At 49.0% G+C, this 27,544-nt stretch overlaps 1 protein-coding gene and 2 long non-coding RNA genes across 3 annotated transcripts in view; 1 reads left to right on the forward strand and 2 right to left on the reverse strand.

Moving 5' to 3' along the window:
* Positions 1 to 27,544, forward strand: part of LOC309376242 — a 266,043-nt gene that overhangs the window by 139,918 nt on the left and 98,581 nt on the right. The gene's annotated exons all lie outside the window — the stretch shown is intronic.
* The window catches only part of LOC309376249, a 319,563-nt gene that overhangs the window by 139,025 nt on the left and 152,994 nt on the right, over positions 1 to 27,544 (reverse strand). The window lies entirely within an intron of this gene.
* TGFB1 (transforming growth factor beta 1) lies at positions 1,200 to 27,543 on the reverse strand. The gene is made up of 7 exons (XM_081922254.1): positions 26,759 to 27,543; positions 11,625 to 11,779; positions 10,477 to 10,603; positions 7,734 to 7,811; positions 4,177 to 4,327; positions 2,308 to 2,464; positions 1,200 to 1,527 (listed from the first exon to the last, which is right to left on the reverse strand). The coding sequence occupies exons 1-7, from the start codon at positions 27,144 to 27,146 to the stop codon at positions 1,369 to 1,371; spliced, it is 1,215 nt and encodes a 404-aa protein (XP_081778380.1). The 5' UTR covers positions 27,147 to 27,543; the 3' UTR covers positions 1,200 to 1,368.

A 27,544-nucleotide genomic window follows, 5' to 3' on the forward strand; every position in this document is an offset into this window, starting at 1 on the left:
CAGAAGGGTGGTGGGAATGGGTGATTGGCAGATAGCTGTGATGAGCCTGTTGACGACTCTTAACGACTGCAATAGGTCTTACAGGAAAAAGCAAGGGGTGAGAAGGTGAAAAATGGCTTTGTCATGTATAATGAGATAAGAATCCAATGTCTTTGTTCAGACCAGGTCTCTCCATGGTTTTAGTTGGTCTTTAAGGTGCCTCTGGAAGGATTTTTTTTATTTTGTTTTGACTATGGCAGACCAACACGGCTACCTATCTGTAAAAGTGGGAGGGTTTGTGGACAGCCCAGCCTTAAATTCACTATTATTGTTCCAAAGACATGTTGCAGAATACAGTGAACCACAAAAAAACAACACCTGCCTGGAGGTGCCTGCAGACTGTGTCGCCCATTTCTGTGCTATCCCCCCTTCCTTTCAGCTGGTAAGCCAGCAGTTGGCTGAGGAGCGAAGTAGCCAAAAAGCAGAGACCAGCAGCTAGAGGGAGAATTCACTCCTCATCGCCTGGCTATTCCTTGCCTGCTCCCACCTGTTGCAGATATCTCTGTGCAGAACATATGAGAAAGGAGACAGAGGTCAGTGTCGCAGCTGAGCAGAGAAGAGGCCTACCAATCACCAGCCAGCGGTCAGGCGGAGGGAGGTGGGGTTGACCAATGTGTGGGCGGGGCTCTCTGAGAGTGGGCGGAGTTCCGCTCTGCCATCTTCCTGGGCATCCGTCAGGTGAGCCGGGCGTCGTCCGGCGACTCTGGCATTGTGCACTTTCTTACCGTCTGGAGGGCAGCAGTTCTGACCGACTGAAATCTTAACCCTGGCACCCTGCGCCCTTCACTGCTTTTGACTCATTTTGCATTCCTTCCCCACCCTCTTGCAGAGAGCGTTTCGGGTGCCCTGCCACGCCTTTCCTTCTGCCAGTGTTGGAAATTCAAGGGCCAGCTCATTTTTCCAACACATTCTTTATGGCAGGAAAATGAGGCTCTCTTTTTTTTCTTCTTCCTCCCCCACCGCAACTCACATAAAATAGCAAATTATTGATTTGGGTACAGGGCAAGCTGGGTAGGGCAGCAGGGCAAGGAAGAGATAACCTCTTTAAATAATTCTCTCTTAATACACAAAGCAAAATAATTAAAAGGAATTGATAGATTCTCAATCCTCCCCCCCCGCAAAAACAAAAACACTCCATAAATTCACAAAATAATAATAAATCTCACCAAATGAGGGTTTTTATTGTTTTTGGTTTTTTTGTTTTGGAAAAAGATTTTGTTAGAGGGGAAGGGGAGTCTGTGTCCCTCTCCAGTCCTGACTCCTTCCCCGCTCAGATTGATTTATTTTTTAATTCCAACTCGACATCCCAAGTCCACAAGTACTTTTCTCTCAGCTGCATTGACAGGATTTGACCACCATGTTGGAAAGCTGCTCCACCTTGGCTTGGCGGCCGACGTAGTACACAATCCCCAATGGCTCGAGCTCGTATGGGACGCAGCAGGGCGTGGCTGAGGCAGATGGGTTGTGTTGGGTGTACAGAGACAGGACCTGTCGAAACAAAATAAGAAAATACGTCTCTGGAAAGGTAACAAGGCGGATTGATCACCTTAGGGAGTGGGAGGGCCAAGTTTTCAGGAAAGCAGAGGTCACGTTTATAATGGCTGCCAAGTTTCACTCATGGCACTGCACGAGTACCGTATTTGTCGCTCTATAAGACGCACCAGACCACAAGAAGCGCCTAGTTTTTGGAGGAGGAAAACAAGAAAAAAATTATTCTGAATCTCAGAAGCCAGAACAGCAAGAGGGATCGCTGCGCAGTGAAAGCAGCAATCCCTCTTGCTGTTCTGGCTTCTGGGATAGCTGCGCAGCCTGCATTCGCTCCATAAGACGCACACACATTTCCCCTCACTTTTTAGGAGGGGGAAAGTGATTCTTATAGAGCAAAAAATACGGTCGTTTTTATTGCAGCAAAGCACATCACAGGACAGTGGCATTTTCTGCCGTTGCTCCCGGCCTATCGAATGCCCTTCCCACCTGCCGTCCTCAAAGAATTGGCTACCAGTTGCTTCCAGATGCCTTGTAGAGAATTATATTTTTTCCCCAGGTTTTCTCTGACCCAGAAGAAGAGTTCATTGCCGAATTCTGTCTTTGCATCTGTTTCTATGAAACCGTTCTGTTGCTTTCCTTTTGAGATTTTTTAAAAGCAGTTTTTGGAATGCTTCAAAACAAACCCCAAAGGAGGGTTGTGTTCGTGAGGAAGTGGGGTGAGATGCAAGAGTCAGAAGCCATTTCGGGAGAGGGGGGCTGAGGAGCTTTTTACGTCCTCACCTGGCTGTACTGAGTGTCCACGCTCCAGAGATAGGGACAGGCACCCATGCATAGGTTGGCATAGTAGCCCTTGGGTTGGGAGATCCACCGCCATTTTAAGTCCTTGCGGAAGTCGATGTACAAGGGCCTCACGCAACAGTTCTTCTCCTCTGGTGACCTGGAGCGGAAGAACCCAAAAAGAGTTGAGAGAATAATAATAATAATAATAATTACAGTGGTACCTCAGGTTAAGTACTTAAATCGTTCCGGAGGTCCGTTCTTAACCTGAAACTGTTCTGAACCTGAAGCACCACTTTAGCTAATGGGGCCTCCTGCTGCTGCTGCGCCGCCGGAGCACAATTTCTGTTCTCATCCTGAAGCAAAGTTCTTAACCTGAGGTAATATTTCTGGGTTAGCGGAGTCTGTAACCTGAAGCGTATGTAACCTGAAGCGTATGTAACCCGAGGTACCACTGTATTATTATTTATTTATACCCCACCCATCTGGCTGGGTTTCCCCAGCCACTCTAATATTCCAACAGAATATTAAAAAACACGATAAAACATCAAACATTTAAAAACTTCCCTAAACAGGACTGCCTTCAGATGTCTTCTAAAAATCAGATAGTTGTTTATTTCCTTGACATCTGGTGGGAGGGTGTTCCACAGGGCGGGTGCCACTACCAAGAAGGCCCTCTGCTTGGTTCCCTGTAGTCTCACTTCTCACAAGGAGGGAACCGCCAGAAGGCCCTCGGAGCTGGACCAAAGTGTCCGGGCAGAACGATGGGGGTGGAGACTTTTCTTTGGGTATACTGGGCCAAGGCTGTTTAGGAGTAAGGTTACCAAACGTCCCCGTTTCCAGGAGACAGTCCCCGGATTTATAAATCAGTCTCCTATCATTTCCACTATCATTCCGACTGAAGTTGAAAAGTATCCCTGGATTCATTGAAAAAAATCTGGTATCCTTAGTTTAGGGCTTGAAAGGTCAGCACCAACACTTTGAATTGTGCTTGGAAACGTACTGGGAGTCAATGTAGGTCTTTCAGGACCGGTGTTATATGGTTTCGGCGGCCGCTCCCAGTCACCAGTCTAGCTGCCGCAAAACCACAGATCCTGAAACCCAGCCAGGAGTGCAGTGGGAAATTCATCCTGCTCCATGGCCCTTCTTTGTGCGCCTCCTCCTCCACAAGCGATCTGGAGTGTGGCAACACGAGAAAGGGCCTTTTCCGTGGTGGCCCCATTTGTGGGATTCTCTCTCCAGGTAGTCTCGCCTGGCACCTTACATATATTTAGGTGCCAGGCAAAAACATTCCTCTTCTCCCAGGCTAATTAAACTACCCATGGCCTTTTAAACTATGGGTGCATTGTTGTTTTGGTTTGTTATTATGGTATTCATGTTTGTGTTTTTATATTGTAAACCACCCTGTGATCTTAGGATGAAGGGCGGTCTCTAAATTTAATAAATATTGCTTTTGTTTGTTATCATGGTATTCATTTTTGTTTTGTTAATATTTTAAACCACCCTGTAAACTTAGGATGAAGGGTGGCATATAAATTTAATAAACAATGATGAGGAGGATGTGTTTTTAGATTGTAAGCCTTAGGGCGGGGACTGTCTTAACACTGATTTTCGTAAGAAGTATTTTTGGCTAAAGAGCTGCATAGAAGTGCATTCATTCATAGAAGCACAGAACTATAGAGTTGGAAGGGAACTCAGAGAGTCCAACCCCCTACAATGCAGGAATCTTTTTGCTTAACGTGGGGCTAGAACCCATGAACATCAGATTAAGAATCTCATGCTTTACCAGCTGAGCTGTCACCCCAATTTATAGCCTAAGAGGCTCTCAGCAGAGAAAGAGTCTCACACCAAAAAAAACCAGAAGCCACTCACTGGCTGCAATAGTCCATGGTTGTCGCTCGCTTTTGCCGGCGGTTTTGCAGGTGGTCTGCCCGCTCGGGGGGCATCGCCATCACCAGAAGATAGGGGGGCTGCTGTTTCGCCTGGCTGATCCCTTGCTGATCACCCCTCCTTAATTTGGTGCCTGGAAACAGACAAGAATTTGTTAGCCGTGTCGCACGGGCTTTAGTTTGTTTTAAACCATCTGGATGCTGCCATATGTGAAACACTTTGCGGTGGCTCCTTTAGTAAAGGACCCCTGACCATTACGTCCAGTCGTGGCCGACTCTGGGGTTGCGGCGCTCATCTCGCTTTATCGGCCGAGGGAGCCGGTGTCCAGCTTCCGGGTCATGTGGCCAGCAGGACTAAGCCGCTTCTGGCGAACCAGAGCAGCGCACGGAAACGCTGCTTACCTTCCTGCCGGAGTGGTACCTATTTATCTACTTGCACTGGCGTGCTTTCGAACTGCTAGGTTGGCAGGAGCAGGGACCCAGCAACGGGAGGTCACCCCCTCGCGGGGATTCGAACCGCCGACCTTCTGATCGGCAAGTCCTAGGCTCTGTGGTTTAACCCACAGCGCCACCCTTTAGAAGCGCATGAATAAAATAATAATAAGGGTGAAGGCGCTTTATAAATCAGATCGATCAAATGTTTCCCCGAGTACCAGTTTCCGACAGCGTGGCTGGGGAACGGGAACTGGGCAGGCAGGGAAAATACCCTCCAGCGGCACTGACTGGAATGCCATTTACCACCCCAGACTCTTCCTAGGCCCAAGCCCTCACTGACGCTGTTCCCATCCCCTAACCCTCCTTTTGAGAAGCCTTCTTGGTCTCCTGATCATTCCTCTTCCTTGTCTGGGTGGGGGCAGAGCTCTCAATGAACCGTTAAACAAAATAAGCATGTGCTCAGGGCATCGCAGAAATTTCCCATGGGCAGATTTCCCCCCCACATTAATGGCCACAAGCTGCTCAACCGAGAGCTGGGTTTCTCAACGGAAGTCAATTAGAAATCCCAGCAGGGCGACTATACAACAAGGCAAGCCTGTTGCCTTCTCTCTACTAAGTATAGATGCAGACGTGTTGCGCAAGATTAGCTTTGAGGATCTGACTGTGCCATTAGAAAAAGTCAGAGAGAGGAAAAATTCAAATGTAAAGGAAGTGGAAGTCCACAAAAATAAACATTGTTTTCCATCTTACTGTAGGTTACTTGTTTCATCTCGGAAAATGAAATTTTACTTTGTGCTTTATTGTTGTTTATATTTCAAATTAGGTATATATGGGGGCACTAAAATCAGGAGGGCATCTGCAGGTGGGCGAAGGCTGTGCTGCCCTACTGACTTGGCTTGTTTCTTTCTGCCAGCATCCTTATGTGGTGCCCACCGGGATCAGGAATGTGTGGGGTTACGGGTGCGATTGTGGAGGAAGAGGGCATCTGAGGACCTTCAGGGGGTCAGATGTGCTGACTTCACCATTCCTTCCCACTCTGCTGCCCATGCTAGGATAGGTGATGGGAAGTGCTGAGGAGCAGGAAGTTTGCCTATCCCATTGGCCCACAAGTGGGAAGGCAGTCGTTCCTAAACTGCGCTGGAGGCTCTTGTGAGCCAAAAAGCAGCCATTTGCCAAAGAGGCTGCCCACCGCACCCCTGTGTGAGTCATAGAATCATAGAGTTGGAGAGGGATCACGGGGTCTTCTAGCCCAACCGCCTGCAGTGAAGGAATCTCAGCTAAAGCACCCATGACAGATGGCCATCCAACCTCTAAGGAGAGTCCACAACCTCCCGAGGGAGTCTGTTCCCCTGCTGAACAGCTCTTACTGTCAGAAAGTTTTTTCCTGATGTTTAGTTGGAATCTCCCTTCTTGTGACATGAAGCCATTGGTCCGAGTCCTACCCTCCAGGTCAGTGGTTGGCAAGGCTTACCAGCCATGGGCTGGATCACTCCCACAGAGATCATCTGTGGGCTGGACCGGCGCAGCGCGCTGCCAGAAATCGCGTCTGCGTATGCCCAGATGCTGAAAATCGTGCCTGCACAGCAGTGGCGTAGCGTGGGGGGGCCGGGGGGCCGGCCGCACTGGGCGCAACATCTGGGGGTTAGGGGGCGCAAACTACTTGCCTTGCCCTGGGTGCTGACAACCGACGCTACACCACTGCTGCACAGATTTCTGGTACCTGTGAATGTGCAGACGCAATTTCCAGCACCATTCAGCGAGTCCCTGTGCTGTGCTCCACCGGTTTAGCACAGCGTGGAGGGGACTCGCTGAGCAGGCAGCTCAGTTCGGGGGCAGCTCGTGGGGCGGTAAAACTGTCTTTGTGGGCCGCATCTGGCCCATGGGCCTCACGTTGCCGACCCCTGCTTCAGAGTCACCGCTGTGCTTGCCTCCCTACAACCAGGTGCAAACCCACAGCCCCAAAAACATGGGCACAGCAGGGATATGAGGCACCCTGAGAGAGGGGAAAAGGCCAACTTTTATGTTTGCTGTAAGTAAAGTGAGTCAGGTGCGCAGGTGTGAAACAACAGTGCTGCAGGGGAAAGTGCATTGAGGGAGGGAAGCGTTCTGAAATTCTGGAGCGTGCCAGCCGCCAGAAGCACGACAGAACCACCCTTTCTGCGATCCGATGGTGAAGCTGTTTGCCGTCAGCACGGCAGCCTATTTTTACCTGACGAAACGCAGCGGGTGTGTGCTAGTTTGCGTGTGCAAGGGGTGTGTGTGTGTGTGTTGCGGGTGCTCGTGCTTCAAGCTGCCCCCTAGAGGAGGTTCCCATCGAGCTGAATCACGTGACTAAAGTGTCACTGGAACTGGCACGGCGCCCCCACACACAACCCCACCCTGGGCAGAAGGTATGGCAGGTATGTGTGTCAGGAAGATGAGGAAGTTCTCTAGGCCCGATTCCCAGAAGGAGGCAAGTCTCGTCCTGAAGGCGGAATCCGCCAAGCCTGCGCTTACCAGTTGTTGACAGGCAATTGAAGAGGGAGATGCCAGACAGGGACCGAAGAGAGCCTTTGGCAGGGCCTGAGAGCATGAGAAAAGCCTGCAAGATCTGGCCTTGTTTCCCACCTCGTCCAGCAGCCTCCTGTTCTCACAGTGGCCGGACAGATGCCCGCAGGATCCGAGCGCAAGAGATCTCTCCCCTCCTGCGATTCACAACGACTGGTATTCAGATATACTGCTGCCTCAAACCGTGGAGGCAATTTATAGCCATCAGGGCTAGGAGTCATGGATCGCCTTCAAGGGTGAAGGACGGGCCATGAATTTAAATCAATCAATAAAGCTGGCACTACAGGCATTAGATGTAAACCCTACAACATAGGGACATTTCCTATTTCCTTCCATTTCAGGGGGTTGGTCTGGATGGCCCTTGGGGTCCCTTCCAACTCTGCCATTCCACAATTCTCACTTCCCCCCACAACTGACCCTCCTCAACCCCTCCATTTTTTTGTCCCCATTTTTCACTGACAGCGCTGGCAGGGGAAATAGGGACGTTCCGGGATCGAAACAGGGATGGAGAGCCGTCCCTGGAAAACCAGGACCCTGACCCCATTCCTTAGCCCTTACCTTCAACTTCCACTTTCAGTTCCTCCACACCGCTTTCACAGGTACAGTGGGAGCTGAGGCGAAATCTTCCCAGAGGCTCTGAAATACAAACAACATGGATTTTGGGGTGCCGTGCTCACAGGCCCCAGCAGGAGCAGCGGAAGGATTTGAACCCGCAACCCCAGAGGCACACACAACACGGGCCCAAAGGTGGAGACAGGCGTTTGCTGCATTAAATCCAAGTGCGCCTCTCTCCTCCGGAGCTCAGCCCATGTGTGTATGGGAGAACAATTCAGAAGCAGAAGTTGGCTGCAGACAATGTCTGTTGGTTGCTCCTCCCCGATCCCCAATCTTTACACAAAGTTTTGGGTGTCTGATTAAGGAGGTTGCCTTAAAAAAACAAAGTGGCAAACACGTACATAGGAACATTAACATCTGTGACAGGAATACAATCTGAAATTCAGTTCTCCAGATCTCCAAATCAGTTTTTTAAAAGTCCTAATGAGACTTCATTAGCATTTTAATACAAAATTCTCCCAATACACACAATTCCATGTGCAATTTTGTCTGACGTGCTTATTTCTGCCAAACAATTTCCACCTAATACGACGCAGTTTTCCCCCAAGCTGTTTTCAGCAATGTACCCACGCACTATGTCACCTTAGCGCATCTATCTATTTCTGTGATTGTTACATGGCTGGGGAAACTGCGCTGCGAAAATTTAAAACGACAGCGGCTGTGTTTTGTCTGTGTGTTGTTTCTGAAAGCGTGAGTTTATTATTATTATTTATTTCCATTCTGCCCTTCATCCCAAGAACTCAGGGTGGTAGGTTTGCCTTAAATGCGAGCTCATCCTCCCCAAACATAAAGGTACTCACATAAAACTTCCGTGTGGTACCTTTAAGAAATATAGAGAATGGCGCTTGAAGCATGGCAAGATCTGAGCCTCTCTTTGATCTGTGGGCAGCCCTGCCCAACATGGAAGCTGGGCAGTGAGGGTGGCCCTCTCTTCAATATGACACCCACCTCTCCTCTAAATCACCACACCCCCAATATTTCTCTACCCATTCCTGCAGCTGACGATTGTCGTCCCCTCTTCAACTTACTAAGGCGAAAAGGGGTTTGAGAGCAGAGAGGGTGAGTTGCAGGTAGACGGACGCAAGAAATTTAGTGCTTGCAACATCACAATCCCTGCCTTCCTCTCCTCTCCTTTCAGCAGCAACCTGGGCAAAGAATGCAGCCGAGGAGTGGCGCAGGGCAAGTGTGCCTGACGCATGTGCACTTTTGATCTGGCTCCTTCCAAAACACAGTGGCAGCGTGCCCAGGGCGTGGCGTGCCGACTCAGCGGACTGCGGCATTGTTTTGTTTTTCCCCAGCCCCTTTTCTCCCCCTCTCACCTCCAGCACAAAGGCAAAGCAGGGAGAGGTTGCCCCACGATTCTAGTCCCTGGGGAAATAAGCATCTTGGCACTGCCTTGCGGGAGCGACTAGGACTTAGAGGCAACTAAGTTTGTTCTGGGTATAAGCTTTCGTGTGCATGCACACTGCACACGAAAGCTTATCCCCAGAACAAACTTAGTTGGTCTCTAAGGTGCTACTTGACAATTTTTTAATTTATTTCGACTACATCAGACCAACACAACTACCTACCTGAATCTGGAAGAAGATATATCTGTCAATGGATGTGCTTGCACATAATGTTCAACCCACGGTTTCCTTCCACCGTGGTTTGTTCAACAAATCACACGTCATCTAACAGGCTAGTTTGTGTGAAAGCTGGCTGCTAATGCCAGACATGTGCTATGCCAGGTATAGCCAATGTGGGGCCTTCCAGATGTTGTTAGACTACAACTCCCATCAGCCACGCCAGCATTGTCAGTGGCCATGGATGATGGGACTTGTAGCCCTACAACGCTTGGCTTCTTTTTCTGTTGCTCTTAAAAGCAGAGACATCACCTGGCCGACAAAGGTTAAAAGCAGAGACATCACCTGGCCGTATAGTTAAAGCTATGGTTTTCCCAGTAGTGATGTATGGAAGTGACAGCTGGACCATAAAGAAGGCTGATCGCCGAAGAATTGATGCTTTTGAATTATGGTGCTGGAGGAGACTCTTGAGAGTCCCATGGACTGCAAGAAGATCAAACCTCTCCATTCTTAAGGAAATCAGCCCTGAGTGCTCACTGGAAGGACAGATCGTGAAGCTGAGGCTCCAAGACTTTGGCCACCTCATGAGAAGAGAAGACTCCCTGGAAAAGACCCTGATGTTGGGAAAGATGGAGGGCACAAGGAGAAGGGGATGGCAGAGGACGAGATGGCTGGATAGTGTTCTCGAAGCTACCAGCATGAGTTTGACCAAACTGTAGGAGGCAGTGGAAGACAGGAGTGCCTGGCGTGCCCTGGTCCATGCAGTCACGAAGAGTCGGACACGGCTAAACGACTAAACAACAACAATGCCTTTGTAACCTGGCAGGTGTCTGGGATCGAGGGTCCAAACAAACCATAGTTCAGCAAGGCTCTTGGGTTTGGGCGTGCTAAAGGTGGCATGGTTTGCGAGTCAACAACAAACTTGGCAGAGAACTAGCTGTGGTTATTCCGGCGGGCTAGGCTCAGTTCTTCCAACAAACCACTTTTTAGCCCCTAGTTAACCATTGTCCTCTTTTGTCACATATCCTGTTCTTCCTTTCCCCCAAGCGAATTACTCTTTCCAGCTGCCATCAACTCTCAGACCCTGCCCCGCTCACACCTTTAGCCACTTCCTGGCTTACCTGTGCTTCCAAGCCAATGCCGGAGGACGGAGGTGACGTCAAACGAAAGCCACTCCTTCTCGTTCTTTACCTTCACCATACGCCCATCCATGTAGTACCAAGTGCTGTTGATTGAGTGGATCTGCTCCTGGACGGAAAGGGTAAGTGTAAACAAAGCAGTCTCTCCATCTCCGACATAAGACCCAGAGCGGTTCATTGTTCGACAGAACGACGTGCTGAAGCAATTTGAATTCAAATGCTAATTTCTAGTTCAAGGTTCCAGTTTTGGGGCAGAACTGGAAAACAGGGGCAACATCTGCAGAAGAGCTAGGGGAACAATGAAGTGGGCATTCGGTCCCTCCAAATTCTATGTCAATATTAGAAGGCAAACAATCCTGTCCTGACTCCTATTTGGGACTTAATATGAATGAAGGATCCTTAGAAATAATCCACAGAAGCTGTCCTCTAAATCAAGGATCATCGCTGGGTGTGAATAAGAGAATGTCTCTGAGCATATGCCGAGAGATTTCCAATAATAATAATAATAATAATAATAATAATAATAATAATAATTTATTTATTTCCCCCCGCCCAGCTGGCTGGGTTTCCCCAGCCACTCTGGGCGGCTTCCAACAGAATATTAAAATACAATAACTTATTAAACATTAAAAGCTTCCCTAAACATTCCTAGATTCCAGTTCCCTCGCTACAGACACCTCTTCCCCACAATATTTTGATTTCTGCAGCTGAAATACTCCAGACTAATGCAGGCAAACAAATACATACTTTCTCTCTCTCTCTCTCTCTCTCTCTCTCTCTCTCTCTCTCTCTCTCTCTCTCTCTCTCTTTCTTTTTTCCAAATGAACATAATTTGCATAAATGTGCCTTCATTTTGATTTCAAAATCAGAAATTTCAATTTCTCCCCCCCCCCCATTCTCAGGGATAGAATGCGAATGAATGATCATTAGCAATGATCCAGGGGGCTCTCTTTGAAATCAGCTGATGTCCCTGGTTGCAAATAAAAGAATGCCTCTGAGCATGTGCAGAGAAATTTCCTCATTTCACCCACAAATAACCATAAGCATCTCCAAACAGTCTGAACAGTTTCCGGGCGAGAGGGTACAACTTGTGGGCATCTTTGAATTCCGATAGCATTTTCCCATCGTACCTGGTAAAGCTCCAATCGCTGATCCTGAACCGTTCCAGAAATGCGCATTCTCAGTTCAGCACGGTACAGCAGACTGGAGTCATGAAGGGTTTTCCGGATGTGCGATAAGTTGAACCCGAAGAAGACAGAGTAGGGTGTCTTTGGTATGTAGCCTTCTGCACAGAGAAAATAGGAGAGGAGTCTTAAGTTGTTTTGTCTTTGATTGTGCTGGTTCCATTTCAAACACGACCAAATTACGTATTTCTTCCTTTGGAAGGTGTCAAGAGAATATAAGCTTTGCAAGAGCTTCAGGCGACATCTGAACTTCCCGGCAACCCGATTAACATCCCAGCAAGAGTTGAGCTGCAAATCGCTGAATGTTAGGAATTTACAAACGAAATGAAAAACAGAACTTACAATTGGAATGGAAAACAAAATTGAGCTTTGGAGGGTCACAGGGCTGCTGGATTCGGGCACCATTAAGACACTTGCTCAGAGAGTAAGCCCCAATGAAGACAACAAAATTGACTCCTGAGTAAAGGTAAAGGTACCCCTACCCGTACAGGCCAGTCTTGACAGACTCTGGGGTTGTGCACCCATCTCACTTAAGAGGCCAGGGGCCAGCGCTGTCCGGAGACACTTCCGGGTCACATGGCCAGCGTGACATCGCTGCTCTGGCGAGCCAGAGCCGCACACGGAAACGCCGTTTACCTTCCCGCTGGTAAGCGGTCCCTATTTATCTACTTGCACCCAGAGGTGCTTTCGAACTGCTAGGTTGGCAGGCGCTGGGACTGAGCAGTGGGAGCGCACCCCGCAGCAGGGATTCGAACAGCCGACCTTTCGATCGGCAAGTCCTAGGCGCTAAGGCTTTAACCCACAGCGCCACCTGTGTCCCGACTCCTGAGTAGGGATGCACAAATATGAAAATTCACCAGCATTTTCCTCTGGATATACCGTACATACTTTTGTGTGCAGTTTTGCCTAACGCACACATTTTTGCAAAGCAATCTTCACTATTTTTTCCTGTCATTTTCACCAGCGTAGGCATTTGATATGCAAACTCCACCTCTTTATATGCATTTTTTGTTCCAATTACAGTGGTACCTCAGGTTAAGTATTTAATTCGTCCCGGAGGTCTGTACTTAACCTGAAACTGTTCTTAACCTGAAGCACCACTTTAGCTAATGGGGCCTCCTGCTGCTGCTGTGCCGCCGGAGCACGATTTCTGTTCTCATCCTGAAGCAAAGTTCTTAACCTGAAGCACTATTTCTGGGTCAGCGGAGTCTGTAACCTGAAGCGTATGTAACCTGAAGCGTATGTAACCCGAGGTACCACTGTACTCGGGTGGAGAACTGCATTGCAAAATTCAGAGCACTGCGAATTTCAAAGGACAGCTGAATTTCGATGCAGGTATTGTTTCAGACAGTGTGGATTAGGTAAATTCACCTTTAAATGTAGACTGAACAGACTACTTAAATCCAGCTGCACCCCTATTTCTGTGAGAGAAAGTTTCTTTGCTTATATGTTCAATTTATATGTCTGTACAATGTTTAAGGATACAGGCACTCATCTTGCGTTAGGGTATAAGGACTCTGACGCAAGCCATTTTCTTTTTATTTTACTTTTAATGCTTTATTGAGATTAAAAAGCAAACAAACAGTCATCAAAAGAATACAGTGGTACCTCGGGTTAAGTACTTAATTCGTTCTGGAGGTCCGTTCTTAACCTGAAACTATTCTCAACCTGAAGCACCATTTTAGCTAATGGGGCCTCCTGCTGCTGCCGCGCTGCCAGAGCGCTACCAGAGCTGTTCTCATCCTGAAGAAAGTATTTAACCCGAGGTACTATTTCTGGGTTAACGGAGTCTGTAACCTGAAGCATATGTAACCTGAAGCGTATGTAACCCGGGGTACCACTGTATCTTGGTTCCTCTTCCATTCCCACACAGCCCAGAAATTCTGGCTCCTGCCTCTGTAATACACCTTTCCAAAAATTAACTTACTTTCTTCTTACGTAATTATCTTTCTATAGAGACTATCCGCAACATATTTGATATACTGCACTCTTCTTTTTCAATCATTTGTTGTTGTTTAGTCGTTTAGTCGTGTCCGACTCTTCGTGACCCCATGGACCAGAGCACGCCAGACACTCCTGTCTTCTTTCAATCATATCATATCATATCATATCATATCATATCATATCATCTTATTTCCCTAAGGTTTTTCTACTATTCCGCAAACCATTTTCAAATGCTCCCACATTCAACAGAAATCTACCTGCAAGTAAGGCAAAGGAAGAAGAAGCTGGGATCCAGAAACATTCTAATCCAGTCCTCTGGAAGTTCTCCATTTGAAGAGGAGCAATTGAAACTAATGGCATTTTAATTTATTTATTTTTGCTGGCTGGCATTGACTTTTGATGCCTCTCATTTGGTGTGCCCTCACCCCTCAGGCTACAGGACCTTCTGCCCTTGCCTGTTCCAATGACATGTAGATACCCTAGTTAACACATGGTTGCCAACTGACCAGGGGAGAGAGAAAAACCAAGATTAGACTGCTTCTATGCCCTTATAAGGGTGGCGCTGTGGGTTAAACCACAGAGCCTCGGACTTGCTGATCAGAAGGTCGGCGGTTCGAATCCCTGCAACAGGGTGAGCTCCCGTTGCTTGGTCCGTGCTCCTGCCAACCTAGCAGTTCGAAAGCACGTCAAAGTGCAAGTAGATAAATAGGTATGGCTCCAGCGGGAAGGTAAACGGCGTTTCCGTGCGCTGCTCTGGTTCACCAGAAGTGGCTTAGTCATGCTGGCCACATGACCCGGAACCTCAGAGTCGCTCACGACTGGACCTAATGGTCAGGGGTCCCTTTACCTTTACCTTTACCTTTATGCCCTTATAAATCACTTTTTCGCCTCATGCAGATAAGCATCAGACCTGCTGACACCTGCGAAGCAAGTGGCAAGTTAAAAAGCACAGGAGCGTGGGCTAGATAAAAAAGTTGGCAACCTCATCTTCCACACCCTACCACTCTTCTTTGCAGCTATGCCAAACTCCAGCCCAGATTCCCTGGCAGGATTCTGTTGCCTCTGGAGGGTCAAATTTCGGAAGTATGTGAGAGTGGAGTCAATTAATAGCGATGGGCAATCCGAAACGCCAGAGGGGACTGCTTGGGCGGATCCCAGGTTTCTGCTTCCAGATCTCCAGGAAGACGCCACATCCTAATGCGTACATCAATAACAGAAACAAGAGCCAAGCAGGAGCTCTGGAAACCTGCTTGTAAATGAATTTCTTATTTAAATCCCACGCCAGCCTTTGCCAACTTCATAGGTTTTGGACTACAGTGGTACCTCGGGTTACATACGCTTCAGGTTACATACGCTTCAGGTTACAGACACCGCTAACCCAGAAATAGTGCTTCAGGTTAAGAACTTTGCTTCAGGATGAGAACAGAAATCGTGCTCCGGCGGCGCAGCAGCAGCAGCAGGAGGCCCCATTAGCTAAAGTGGTGCTTCAGGTTAAGAACAGTTTCAGGTTAAGAACGGACCTCTGGAACGAATTAAGTACTTAACCTGAGGTACCACTGTACAATTCTCATTCACCCAAGCCTTAGGAGTTATAGGCAAAAATATCTGCAGTGGCGAAGATCTACCCTATGACCCCTGCCTCTGTATGGGCCTCCCCATGCTTTTCCATGACTCAGGAATGGCTAACTGCATATTTCTGCGTCAAGTGCAACTTCAGAAACAATTTGAGCCTGCTACGTACATTATCCTCCCCATTTCACAGATCCTGGGACTGAGGACGGGCAAGGTTGCCACACTGCAACAAGATCTTGCTCCTTTATACATAGGAATCTGGTCCTCTGTGTGTTTAAAACAGAAAAGGGACCCCTGACCGTTAGGTCCAGTCGCGGACGACTCTGGGGTTGTGGCGCTCATCTTGCTTTACTGGACGAGGGAGCCAGCGTACAGCTTCCGGGTCATGTGGCCAGCATGACTAAGCCGCTTCTGGCGAACCAGAGCAGCGCACGGAAACACCGTTTACCGCTGGAGCATTACCTATTTATCTACTTATAATTTGATGTGCTTTCAAACTGCTAGGTTGACAGGAGCTGGGACCGAGCAACAGGAGCTCACCCTGTTGCAGGGATTCGAACCGCCGACCTTCTGATCGGCAAGCCCTAGGCTCTGTGGTTTAGACCACAGCGCCACCCGCATCCCTCTGTGTGTTTAGGTAAAGGGACCCCTGACCATTAAGTCCAGTCATGGCCGACTCTGGGGTTGTGGCGCTCATCTCGCTTTATTGGCTGAGGGAGCCGGCGTTTGTCCGCTTGCCAATCAGTTTAGATTCTGCACTAAATTGACTGGGACTTCCGTTCCAGAGTTTAAAAGCAACGGGACATAAAGTGATGCTTTTAATTTCCTTAGGGGCTTCCTAACTTTCTTCCCATAACCTGGCCGCGGATTTCCTAGTAAGGTCAGTTAAGAGATAGGAAAAGGATGCTTTGGCCATCCAGAGACTTTCCATCTGAGTGGGGATTTGAACCCAGGGCTCTCTGGTTCAGCTCCAGCCCTCTGCAGGCTCTCTCTCCCTCTCTCTGAAAGCCAACTGCCACAGGCCACAGACACACCCCAAAACGAAGCCCCATATTTGCAGCCGTCTGACACTGACACAGCATCTATTTATGGTACAGGAAGAGTCTATTTTTAAGCTTCTCTTCCTCGCAGGATCAAAGAAGCTTTGACTCCAGCTCCTCATCCCATCTCGTCCCACAAACATGGTCAAATCAGCTGCCCTGCAAGTTCCCATCTCCAGGACAAAGACTGTGATGTTTAAGGGGAAAGCTCCCTTTCTTCTTCATCATTCCACCCCCTTAAAAATATATATATTTATAGCATGCAGTGCTTGGCAAAGGAGAACAGGGGATGCCCATTTTGCATTTAAGCGAACGTGGAGTTCAGCACAAGAATCGGGGGAAGGAGAGAGACATTTGATAGCTGCATGGCAAGCAGAAATTCTTGTTTGGGGGAAACTTTTCCCAGGCGCCCTGTCTCACGGTTTCTCCTGGTTCTACGGCCCGCATCTCTTTCTTGCCCCATTAGCAGCAGGCTGGCAAGCAGAAATTTAGTTAATTTAGCAAACAGAAATGTTAAGATTTTCCTGGCCCAGAAATGCAAGCAGGGAGGGAAAGTTTCACTTGCTTAATTCCTGTCTGCATGTTAGGATGGTGCTTTCTTTAATTTTTAAAAATCTGCTGGTACGGCTGTGTAGGCAGCATCTTTTTAAAGCACATTCAAAGACCATTCCAACCCCCTGCAAAATAAAAACAAAAATCATGGGAACTGGAGTTTACCTTCTCACAGAGTTGCAATTCCAAGCACCCTTAGCAAACTATAATTCCCAGGATTATTTGGGGGGGGGGAGGAATATGCTTTGAATGTGCTTTAAAGGTATGGTGTATATGCTGCTACTCATTTGTTGTTTCCCATTTGAAAGGTTAAGAATTAAATCTTATTATTTAAAATTTATCAGCAACAAAGGCAGAGGAGGAGGGGCCTAAGCTGCCCAAGAAGAAATGAAGGTAGTCTTCTCTGTTTCTATCCTGATCCAATAAGCTCTCATAGCAGATCACAAAACATTAAACATACAACGAAGAACTTGCGATTCTCTATCACTAGCCATCATTGCTGGGTTGTCAACTGACTAGAGGGGTGGAAAAGCTTAGCGGCAGACCAGCAGCAATCTGTAGAAATCGACAGCCGAATCTTTTCGCTGGTGTGGAGATAAAATAGTACAACCTGCTGTGGTCTGCAAATCAAGGCGCCCTGAAAAGTCCAAGAGTTTTAGGGTGGCAAAGAGAAAGGAGACAGCTGATGATGCTATTAAGAATAAAAACCTGGTCCTAGTTCTTTCGAAAGATGTATACACACCCTAAACTTGACTCATCTCCAAGAACGAGGAATCAAACCATAATTTTCGCATCTCCCTGCCGTTCAGCTCCCCACCTCCTCAAAGTTTTCTCTTTTCTGTACCTGCCAGCTAAGATTTCATTTCACGCACCTGAGGAAGTGGGCTTGAGTCCACAAAACCTCGTGCCACAGTACATTGTATGATAGCCTTTGAGATGGCCCAAGACTCTTTGAGTCTAACTTGGGGTACCTCAGTGGAAAGTCCTCAGTACACACACACCCCCGTCTCAACGCTGCTCCAACAGCAGTATTCAGAAGAAGCCTGACTGTCAGACTTCCACTTCCCTCCTTCAAAGTTTGGTGCAGTCAACGCTTTTCGTTTCCACATGACGCTTGCGGAGGGAGGCTGTGGTCTCTTGTAAATTGAGGATTTATGTTTTACAGCTGCAAAGACAGAGATAAGGCTGTCTCCATTGAACAGCCCCAGCTTATCGGGCTAAGGAAATTCCCAAGCTATTTTGGGACTTTCCAGTGTTACATCTCCAGAGATAAGAGGATCAGATCGGTTTCTATCTACTGTCCTGGTGACCTTGTGAGTGGTTCATGGTGTCTGTCAGCCTCAGTTTCCCTCAGCTGTAAAATGGGGATAAGACTATGAAGCCTTGAATGGCGTTTCTAGGCAGCCTTCTCCCATAAAAACCAGCAAACTCACCAAGATAATCAATAGAGACTGGGTAGCTACCAGAAATGGCCTCCTCTGTCGTCTTTTGGATTTATCCGTATTTAATCTCTGCCTGTAGGGTTTATAGCTCTGTGGCTACTGCTGTTGATCTCTTGCAGTGCATTCCTAACCATTTCTACTCCAAATGTGTGCTGCTGAACTCAGTTCATTTGCACTGGCTTAGGTATGTTTGTTAAACCACTTTGGAGGCGAAGTACTAAAAGGCTGCGTATAGGTTTCTCATGTAAACAGGGAGGCAAGGGTTTCGCATTCCATAAATCCAGATACTCCTGGTGCTTCTGTATTCGGAACATAATAAGGGCTATTCTGGATCAGGCCATAGACCATCTGCTCCAGCATCTTGCAAGCAGGGCCTACTTGTGCTATCCTGCAACTGAATGAATGAATTTACTTTATTACGGTCACAGACCAGCGTAATTCCTGCAGCTGGTCTTCTGCTTCTGTCTAATCTTCTATTAAAGCCAGCCATGTTAATGCCCACTGTAACATCTCACGGGAGCAAATTCCTCGTGGCGTTTTCATTCTCAGGGCACTTTCTTAATAACTTATTTAGAATTTGGGGTCGGTGCAGGATTTCAAGCCTATTGCATCATTGCAAAGTGGCAGAGTGGGTGCAATTTTCTATCCTGCAAGCATTTTCTGCAGCCCGCACTTCCTGACCTCCATGAAGTCTTCCCCTGGGTTTTGACTGACGCATGGGCACCCAGGGACCAGCAATTTATAGAATGAAAGACACTCATGAACCCCTCCGTGCCACCTCAGAAGGAAAAGACCTTGCATCAAGAACCCTGCACCACACACCTGAGAGTTTCACTGGGAGCCTTCTCTCCCCTCTGATAATTTTAAAGTGCCGTTTCTTTCCTCGTTAGCTGATGCAGAATGGTTGGGGGAAATAAAGAGGTGTTTGCGTTGAATTTTCAGCACAGTTCTAGCCTCAGGCCGTTGCTGCAGGCCAGGAAGCGGCAGGACCAGGAAAGCAGCAGACCACAGAAGGGAGTAAGCTGGACCGCAAGCAGAAGTTGGTTACTTAGGGGGCCATTCTTCCCGTAGGGAAAGGCCCCGGGGGAGCCAGGCTCCAGTCCGCCCACCTGCTTAAACTTTCCACGTGGATCAACTGTTAAGTCACGCTGGGGAAATGTGGGTGGCTTGACTTCTGTCGAAACAGGGAAGTCAAGCAGCGCTGCTACCTCCCCACCCGCCCCCAGAGCCTTCTGCCGTTGTTTGTTTTGCCAACTGCCCTGGTCGGAAACTAGCAATTCCCCCTGTTCCATGGGGCTGTTTGAAGGACGGATACTCGGCAGAAACTTCCAGGCGTGCTATTTTATCATCACACCAGGCTCTTTTGGGGGGAGGGGGCAGAGGGGAGGATGCAATTCACCAGAAACAGATCTCTAGCATGGGAATCGGCAGCTGGCAGCCTCTGTACCAAATGAGGTCCTCAGAGCACACGACGTGCCAACCAAATGGGCAGAGGAAGGGCACGGAATGGCCCCTGTGTCCACAGGTGGGAGGTGGGTCAGGATGGAATGGTCCCTGTGTCGACAGGTGGGAGGTGGGTCAGGATGGAATGGCCCCTGTGTCGACAGGTGGGAGGTGGGTCAGGATGGAATGGCCCCTGTGTGCACAGGTGGGAGGTGGGTCAGGATGGAATGGCCCCTGTGTCCACAGGTGGGAGGTGGGTCAGGATGGAATGGCCCCTGTGCCCACAGGTGGGAGGTGGGTCAGGATGGAATGGCCCCTGTGCCCACAGGTGGGAGGTGGGTCAGGATGGAATGGCCCCTGTGTCCACAGGTTGGAGGTGGGTCAGGATGGAATGGCCCCTGTGTCCACAGGTGGGAGGTGGGTCAGGATGGAATGGCCCCTGTGTCCACAGGTGGGAGGTGGGTCAGGATGGAATGGCCCCTGTGCCCACAGGTGGGAGGTGGGTCAGGATCTCAGCACTGCAGAAAAAAAATCCAGGGCATGATGATACTGGGATGGGAAACCTGCCACATCCGAAGAAGTGTGCATGCACACAATAGCTCACACCAATAACAAACATAGTTGGTCTCTAAGGTGCTACTGGAAGGAATTTTTTTATACTGCGGTCTTCTAGTTGTTGGTGAGCTCCAGTCTCCATCAGTGCCAGCCAGCATATCTGACAGTGAAGAACGATGGGAGTTGCAGGGCAACAGATTCCTGGCCACTTTTCTAAACCATGTTCATAGTATGATTGGTGATATGCAACAGGAGTTCAGTGGGGAGATCTTTCCCACTGTCTGTCTACTGAAGGATGGGGTAGAAATAGATTCAAATAAATATATCAAATAGACAAAATGCATCTGGGATAGCTCAGTCAGTGGAGCACGAGACTCTTAATCTCAGGGACATGGGTTCAAGCCCTACGTGGGGCAAAAAGATCCCTGCATGGCAGGGGGTTGGACTAGATGACCGCTGAGGTACCTTCCAACTCTACCATTCTATGCGTCTGTGAATAAATGAATGAATGAATGGACTTCTATGCAGCTCTGTAGCATAGACTCTTCCAACGCTATGATTCTATGATTTCCAGTGAAAAGAGGGTTGAATCCAAAGTAGTGTTAAGTCACTCGTTTCCTTAGCACAAGGCTTTCTGCTTGTACAGTGGGGACTGTCTCCCCTCTCCTCCTCCCTGTGTTGTCCCCCCCAATAAATCGTGGGATTCCCCCCACCTTCTGAAGCCGGTTTTGGGAGGGCGTGCCTGTGTTCAGTTGCACCAGCGTAAATCCTCGTGCTAATGGAACAAGGACACTGTATACCACTCTCAGTCTTGAGATGGAAAACCCACAAGTTCTCATAACCCACGCCAGCTATCCTGCGAGTGCCGCAGCCAAAAGCAGGGTCCTCCCCCCAACATGCCATATGTCCTTGGTCAGCAACTACAAAAGAAGTCAAGAACTGCCACACCAGATCAGACCAAAGGTCCATGGAGTCTTGCACCCAGCGGTTGCATCAGCAGACAGACAGCTGTTTCTCAGAAGACTGCGGGACATGCAAGCCACAGTCGTCCCTGGTACCTGGCATTTAGAGATATACTGCATCTGAACTGGAGGTTCTATGGAGCTATCGGGGTTCATAGCCCCCGAGAGACCTATGTTCCATAAATCCAATTCCCTTTTAAAAGTGTCCGAACCTGCAGCCATCAACACACCTTATGGATTCCATAAACGGAACTGTGTTGTGTGAAGAGCACCTTTCTTTCTCCTGTCCCAGATCTGTTGCAAATTCAGTCACTGGGTGAACTTGAGTTCCAACATGCATAATCTCCTAAGTCTCTGTTGCTGCGGCAGGAAACCTGCAGCCCTGAAGATATTGTCAGGCTACAACTCCCATCATCCCTGACCGTGACTGGCCAGAGCTTACTATGAGATGGATTCCCAAAACATCTGGAGGGCCACCCCTGGTTTAAAAGACTGCAAAAGCTGAAATGAACTCACTCCAGAAAAGGCTCCTGCACCTTTAAGAGTCTTCTTAGGGCCTCAGATGATAAGCAGGTAGGCATGAACCTCCATGTACAGGGGCACTATACTTCTGGTTAAGATACAGTGGTACCTCGGGTTAAGAACTTAATTCGCTCTGGAGGTCTGCTCTTAACCTGAAACTGTTCTTAACCTGATGCACCACTTTAGCTAATGGGACCTCCTGCTGCGCCACTGCTGAACGATTTCTGTTCTCATCCTGAAGTTCTTAACCCGAGATACTATTTCTGGGTTAGCGGAGTCTGTAACCTGAAGCGTATGTAACCTGAAACGTATGTAACCCGAGGTACAACTGTAATACACCTTGCCAAAAATTAACTTACTTTCTTCTTACGTAATTTTTATAGAGACTTCTATAGAAGTCTTTCTATAGAGACTATCCACAATGTATTTGATATACCACACTCTTCATTTTCACTCTTCGTTTCTGAGTAAATAAAAGGGGAAAGGCCATAATTTCCATGCCTCAGAGCTTCTGCTTCCACCCAAATGACAGAAAGTTGGGCAGGATTTATCCAGCAACATAACGCAACCATTTGCATAGGTGGATTTTGGAACGAACTTGTTAAAACCTTTTTTCCGACTGGTTTGTGCTTTCAACAGCCGCCTGACCTGAGTAGGCGCACTGGGGAGGAGGCAGCAATTACCTTGGCCTAACGCGTTCTGAGGAAAGGGGATTTTGCGTAGGCAAGGCAAGGAGGACCCAAACGCCTCCTTGGCAAAAACGACCGGCACGTGCTGGCACTATCCCGGGCTGCCATCTTATCTCCCAGAGACTACACAAAACGTACAAGTTCCCGCCTCCGCCTGCGGGCCCCAGTTCCGTTTCGGCAGCGTGCCAGCCACTCCCAGGCACGTAATTACACCCCAAACAAGCTTGAGACGGCTGCTCCCTGGGTGGATGCGGGATCCTCTGATCCAAGGGAAAGATCCGATCTTTGCAGATTCGGGCCTCTTCAGACCTGCTGCCAACACCGCCACCCCTCCTGGGCCTGCGCATCTCATTCAAAAGCCCTCCCTACATTTTTTTCTTTTCTTTTGAAGCATATATCTTTTGTCTCCTGTCTCCCCCCCAAAAAAAAGACCCCACCCAGCTCCAGGCATCTGTTGGTGTGTTTAGGTGGCTCGTTTTTTCCACACGAGGAGCAAACTTCTGTAAAAGGTGGGGAGGAAAGAAAAAAGAGTTCTGCTCTTCCCAGCTAGGGTTGCAGAAAGCCCAGTATAGCTAAAAGTTAGGGCTTCCTGGGTGCAAATGCCCAGGTTGCCAACTTTTTCCTGCTGGTCCTGCCTCTGCACCCTTAACAACAGCTGTTGGATGCTAAGAGCTGTTTGACTACGAAAAGGACTCCCTCAGAAGGCGGTTTCTCCTTCCTTGGAGAAGGAAGAGTAATAATGCCACTCTATTCTGCCTTGGTCAGACCACAGGCTGAGACCCTACCTGCCTGGGGACTGTCTTGCCAGAGTGGTGCATGCTCTAGTTATCTCCCGCTTGGCCTACTGCTATGAGCTCTACATGGGGCTACCTTTGAAGGTGACCCGGAAACTACAACTAATCCAGAATGTGGCAACAAGACTGGTAACTGGAGGCGGCTGCCGAGACCATATAACACCGGTCCTGAAAGACCTACATTGGCTCCCAGTACATTTCCAAGCACAATTCAAGGTGTTGGTGCTGACCTTTAAAGCCCTAAATGGCCTCGGCCCATACACCTGAAGGAGCGTCTCCACCCCCATCGTTCTGCCCGGACGCTGAGGTCCAGTGCTGAAGGCCTTCTGGCGGTTCCCTCACTGCGAGAAACCAAGTTACAGGGAACCAGGCAGAGGGCCTTCTCGGTAGTGGCGCCCGCCCTGTAGAACGCCCTCCCACCAGATGTCAAAGAGAAAAACAACTACCTGACATTTAGAAGACATCTGAAGGCAGCCCTGTTCAGGGAAATTTTTAATATGTGTGGCATTTTAATGTATTTTTAATCTTTGTTGGAAGCCGCCCAAAGTGGCTGGGGAAACCCAGCCAGATGGGCGGGGTACAAATAATAAATTACTATTACTATTACACTTGGGAGTACTGTGTCCAAGTCTGGGCACCACACTTCAAGAGGGATGTTGACAAGCTGGAAAGTGGGCAGAGGAGGGCAACCAAGATGATCAAAGGTCTGGAAACCAGGCCTGATGAGGAACGGTTGAAGGAGCTGGGTATGTTTAGCCTGGAAAAGAGGAGACTGAGAGGAGATATGACAGCTATCTTCAAATATCTTAAGGGTTGCCACATGGAAGATGGAGCATGCTTGTTTTCTCCTGCTCTGGAGGGTAGGACTCGAACCAGTGGCTTCAAGCTACAAGAAAGGAGATCCCGAGTAAACATTCGGAAAAATACTTTCTGAGAGTAAGAGCTGTTCAGCAGTGGAACAGACTCCCACGAGAGGCGGTGGACTATCCTTCCTTGGAGATATTTTTAAACAGAGGCTGGGTGGCCATCTGTCATGGATGCTTTAGCTGAGATTCCTGCATTGCAGGGGGGTCAGACTAGATGGCCCTCGGGTCCCTTCCAACTCTTAAGATTCTACGATTCCGTGAGCTGACCAGGCGAAAGCTTTTCTGGCGTGGGGAGGCAGTGATGCGAGAAAACTTCTTCCTGCTGTATGTTTGTGTGTGTCTGGAGTCAAGCTTGCTGTGGAAGTCCCAGGAGCGGGGGGGGGGGGGGCGGGGGGAAGTAGCAGCCAACCCTGAGGAGAAAGCAAAGGACCCCTGCTTGAATTTTCGAAACGGAATTTGCAAACTTTGACCTGCCCGCAGCTGTGCGGTAGCATTGCAACACGTTGAGCAGCAAGGGGCCTTCAGGGAGAAGTGGCGAAGGCGACTCTGAAACCGTGTGTGTGTGTGTGTTTGCTGGGCCGTTTTTGCCGGAAATAGCAAGATCCGATCGACCAAACTCATTTTTCACTGACCCCTCCCTGCCAACTCCATCCCCACTCCCCTCAGGGGGAAAAGCTGATTTTTACACACATACAATTTCCTCCCACCCTCAGAGGACTTCTCACGGGTGCCTGGCTTCACAGAGCGCCTGCCGACACAGCTATAACATGACAGCCCGGATCCTTGTGCAAAGAGAAAGGAAATGGAAACTAGAGGCAATGGCTTTCTCTCTCTCTCTCTCTCTCTCTCTCTTTCTTTCTCTCTCTCTTTCTTTCTCTCTCTCTTTCTCAGGAGCCAACAACAGCAGCTAAGAGGCAGGAACCATACAACCTGAATCCACATTAAGACCATACCGATTCTAATCACGACACTACTCACCTGCCTTAAACCTTCTCCTAAAAAACCCTAATCGGGTCCCTTTATTTTTAACGCCAAGGCTCCCGTCTGGGAGAATGGCTTATTTATAACTTCCGAGTATGTACAGAGTCCACTTCTCGTGTGACCAAATGCCGGCAGCTTTCCCTACCCTCCACCCCAAACCTCTGGAATTAAAAGCATGGATGTAAACCTAGGCTGTTTAAGAATAAGTTTATAGTTCACAGAGTGGGTCTGTCCAACCCCAGTGTTGCCTGGCTGCAGACTATAGCAGCTGCAGTTCCGGGTCTCAGTTAGAGGCCACTATGGTTTCTGGGGGTCCAGTGGGGAGGGGGTTTCTCTGCCTTTTCCCCACTGAACTGGGTCCCCCCTCTTCTGCCAGAATGCATTGCTGTCCCTGATGAAACTCCACTCTGGCTGGCAGCCAGTACTGTCAGCTCAACAGGCAGCAAATTCTGGATCCTGCCTGGTCCCACTGCCCCAGACTGACTGACCAAGTTCCGCCTGCCCCAGTTTCCTGAAATAATAATATATATTTTTAAAACACCAACCCCGCATCAAGGGCCAGCCCTCATCATGGATACCTTGGCATGTGGTGGTTGCAATGATCAGATTAACTCACACCAAGTTCCAGCGGCTGCTGCCGCCGCCTCCCTGGGACCAGGCAGAGGGTGAGCATCTCCTGCCATGTCCAGAACTAGTAACAGCTTCTCTGCTCTTGGTTTTATTTACTTCATGCAATTTCCTTGCACCCTTTGTCACATTAGGTTTGCACCCAGCTCTGTGCCTTTAAGAGCCTGGCCCGCAGGACATTTAAGAGGTAAAACTCTTCCTGGTGTTTTTCAGGAAAAGCTTCACCCTTTGAATTTCCGCCTGACGGGATGCTGCACAGGAGCAGGGCCGGAATAAAAAGGTGGCCACCTTAGGGGAAACCCCTTTGCCACAAGGCATTGGTGGTAAGTCCTGGAGAATTAAATAAGCTTCCAGGTTTTAGGGTCAAGGGTAAAATTATCCCATAAGAGGCGCTGCTTATCCTTTTCCAGTTTGTATCTTAGGAACGTGCTAACCTCTCACCCCTCTTCCCAAACCCCATATTCTCTGGCGATATTTATTGCCATTTTACACACAGAATGCTTTTTTTTTTTAAAGGTCTTGCTTAAGCTCTGGGTGCGAATCCTGCTCCATTGCATCGCTAAACCTAAGTGCAAAGTAACAAACCTTTCCTTCTCTCTCGTTCTTTAAATTAACCTTTTTATTATAAATAAATATTAGGAGGCCTGAGAAACAGCAATGGGAAGCCACTTCCCCAAGGCCATTCATCGGTGCCTCTCAGCCCTTTATAGCACCTTGCAAGGTGCTCAGCGACACCCCCACCGCTATTTTCGAAGTCTCAGGCAATGAAATACCTAGCAGGTGCCCCAAGTTTGCCAGCAGGTTGCACCTTACACCAACCTAACCTTTGAGTCGGTTGCCAGCTTCCTAAATTGGCCCTGCGCCTCTGCCTAACAGCTGAGAAATGAAAGGGGTGATGAGGGCTTTCCCTTTAAGTGGGGGAAATCTCCCCCCACTGAATTTCTGAATGTCACCCTGTTCCTAAAGGAATAGGAGCAGGGTCAGGGGGGACACACACCAGTTAGCCCTGGTTCCTTGGCCTGCTCTAACCAGTAGACCTCATGGCCTGCCCTCCGAGATACAAACACCCCCTTTCTCTCCTGTGGTCTCACCGTGGTTCGGGGGAAGCATGTTGAACCTGTGCACCTCCTTGGCGTAGTACTCTTCCTGGGGGGTCTCCTTGGGGTCTTCCGCCGTCATTTCCCGGATGACTTCCAGGGTGCTGTTGTACAGAGCCACAATGTCTTCGGGCAGCACCCGCGAGTCGGGGTCTTCCACCTCCGGCGGGCTGGTCAGCTTGAGCTTGCTGAGGATCTGGCCCCGAATGGCCTCGATCCGCTTGCGCTTGATCATATCCATGTCCAGAGTTTTGCAAGTGGACAAGGCGAGAGCCGCGCAGAGGCGCTCCAGCGCCAGCAGCAGGAGGAAGAGCCAGCCGGCGGCCCGCGAACACCGAGAAAGACTTTGCCAGCCACAGGCTCTCAAAACCAACATCTTCATGATTTCTCCACCCCCTTGTCGCTTCTGCTCTCGGTGCCAAAAAGGAGCGGTGGGGAAAGCAAGACGAAGGGGGGAAGAAGAAGAACCGCCCTAGTTTCTTGCCGTTTTTCTCAGTCCTTTCCCTGCATCTGACAAAGTAGGCTGTTTCCTACAGAAGCCCCACTCACCGTCGAGTCCCTCAAGTATAAAGCGACGGTTTCAGATTCGAACCGGTTTCAGATCTGTGAACCGTCTCCAAAGTCTGCCGGTTTTCAAAAGCGGAGGAGACTCACCTTACGCTTGGCAAAGGCTCGATGCAGCCCATGTGCCTGGCGATTCGGAAGGTGCCCACGTTCAGCCTTGGCACCCGGCCGTGGCAGCCCGAATGCCCATCGCCGGGGAGGTCGAGGCTCTGTCTG

This window comes from Podarcis melisellensis (assembly GCF_964234715.1).
Source record: "Podarcis melisellensis genome assembly, chromosome: 8".
In the NCBI taxonomy this organism is placed as follows: Eukaryota; Metazoa; Chordata; class Lepidosauria; order Squamata; family Lacertidae; genus Podarcis; species Podarcis melisellensis.

Excerpts from the sequence above, each read along its gene's own strand:
- TGFB1 (XM_081922254.1), bottom strand. The coding sequence starts at position 27,146 with ATGAAGATGTTGGTTTTGAGAGCCTGTGGCTGGCAAAGTCTTTCTCGG. Across the intron at positions 7,812-10,476 it reads GCATTGGCTTGGAAGCACAG|AGCCTCTGGGAAGATTTCGC; the intron begins GTAAGCCAGGAA and ends TTTGTATTTCAG. Across the intron at positions 2,465-4,176 it reads ACCATGGACTATTGCAGCCA|GTCACCAGAGGAGAAGAACT; the intron begins GTGAGTGGCTTC and ends CTTCCGCTCCAG.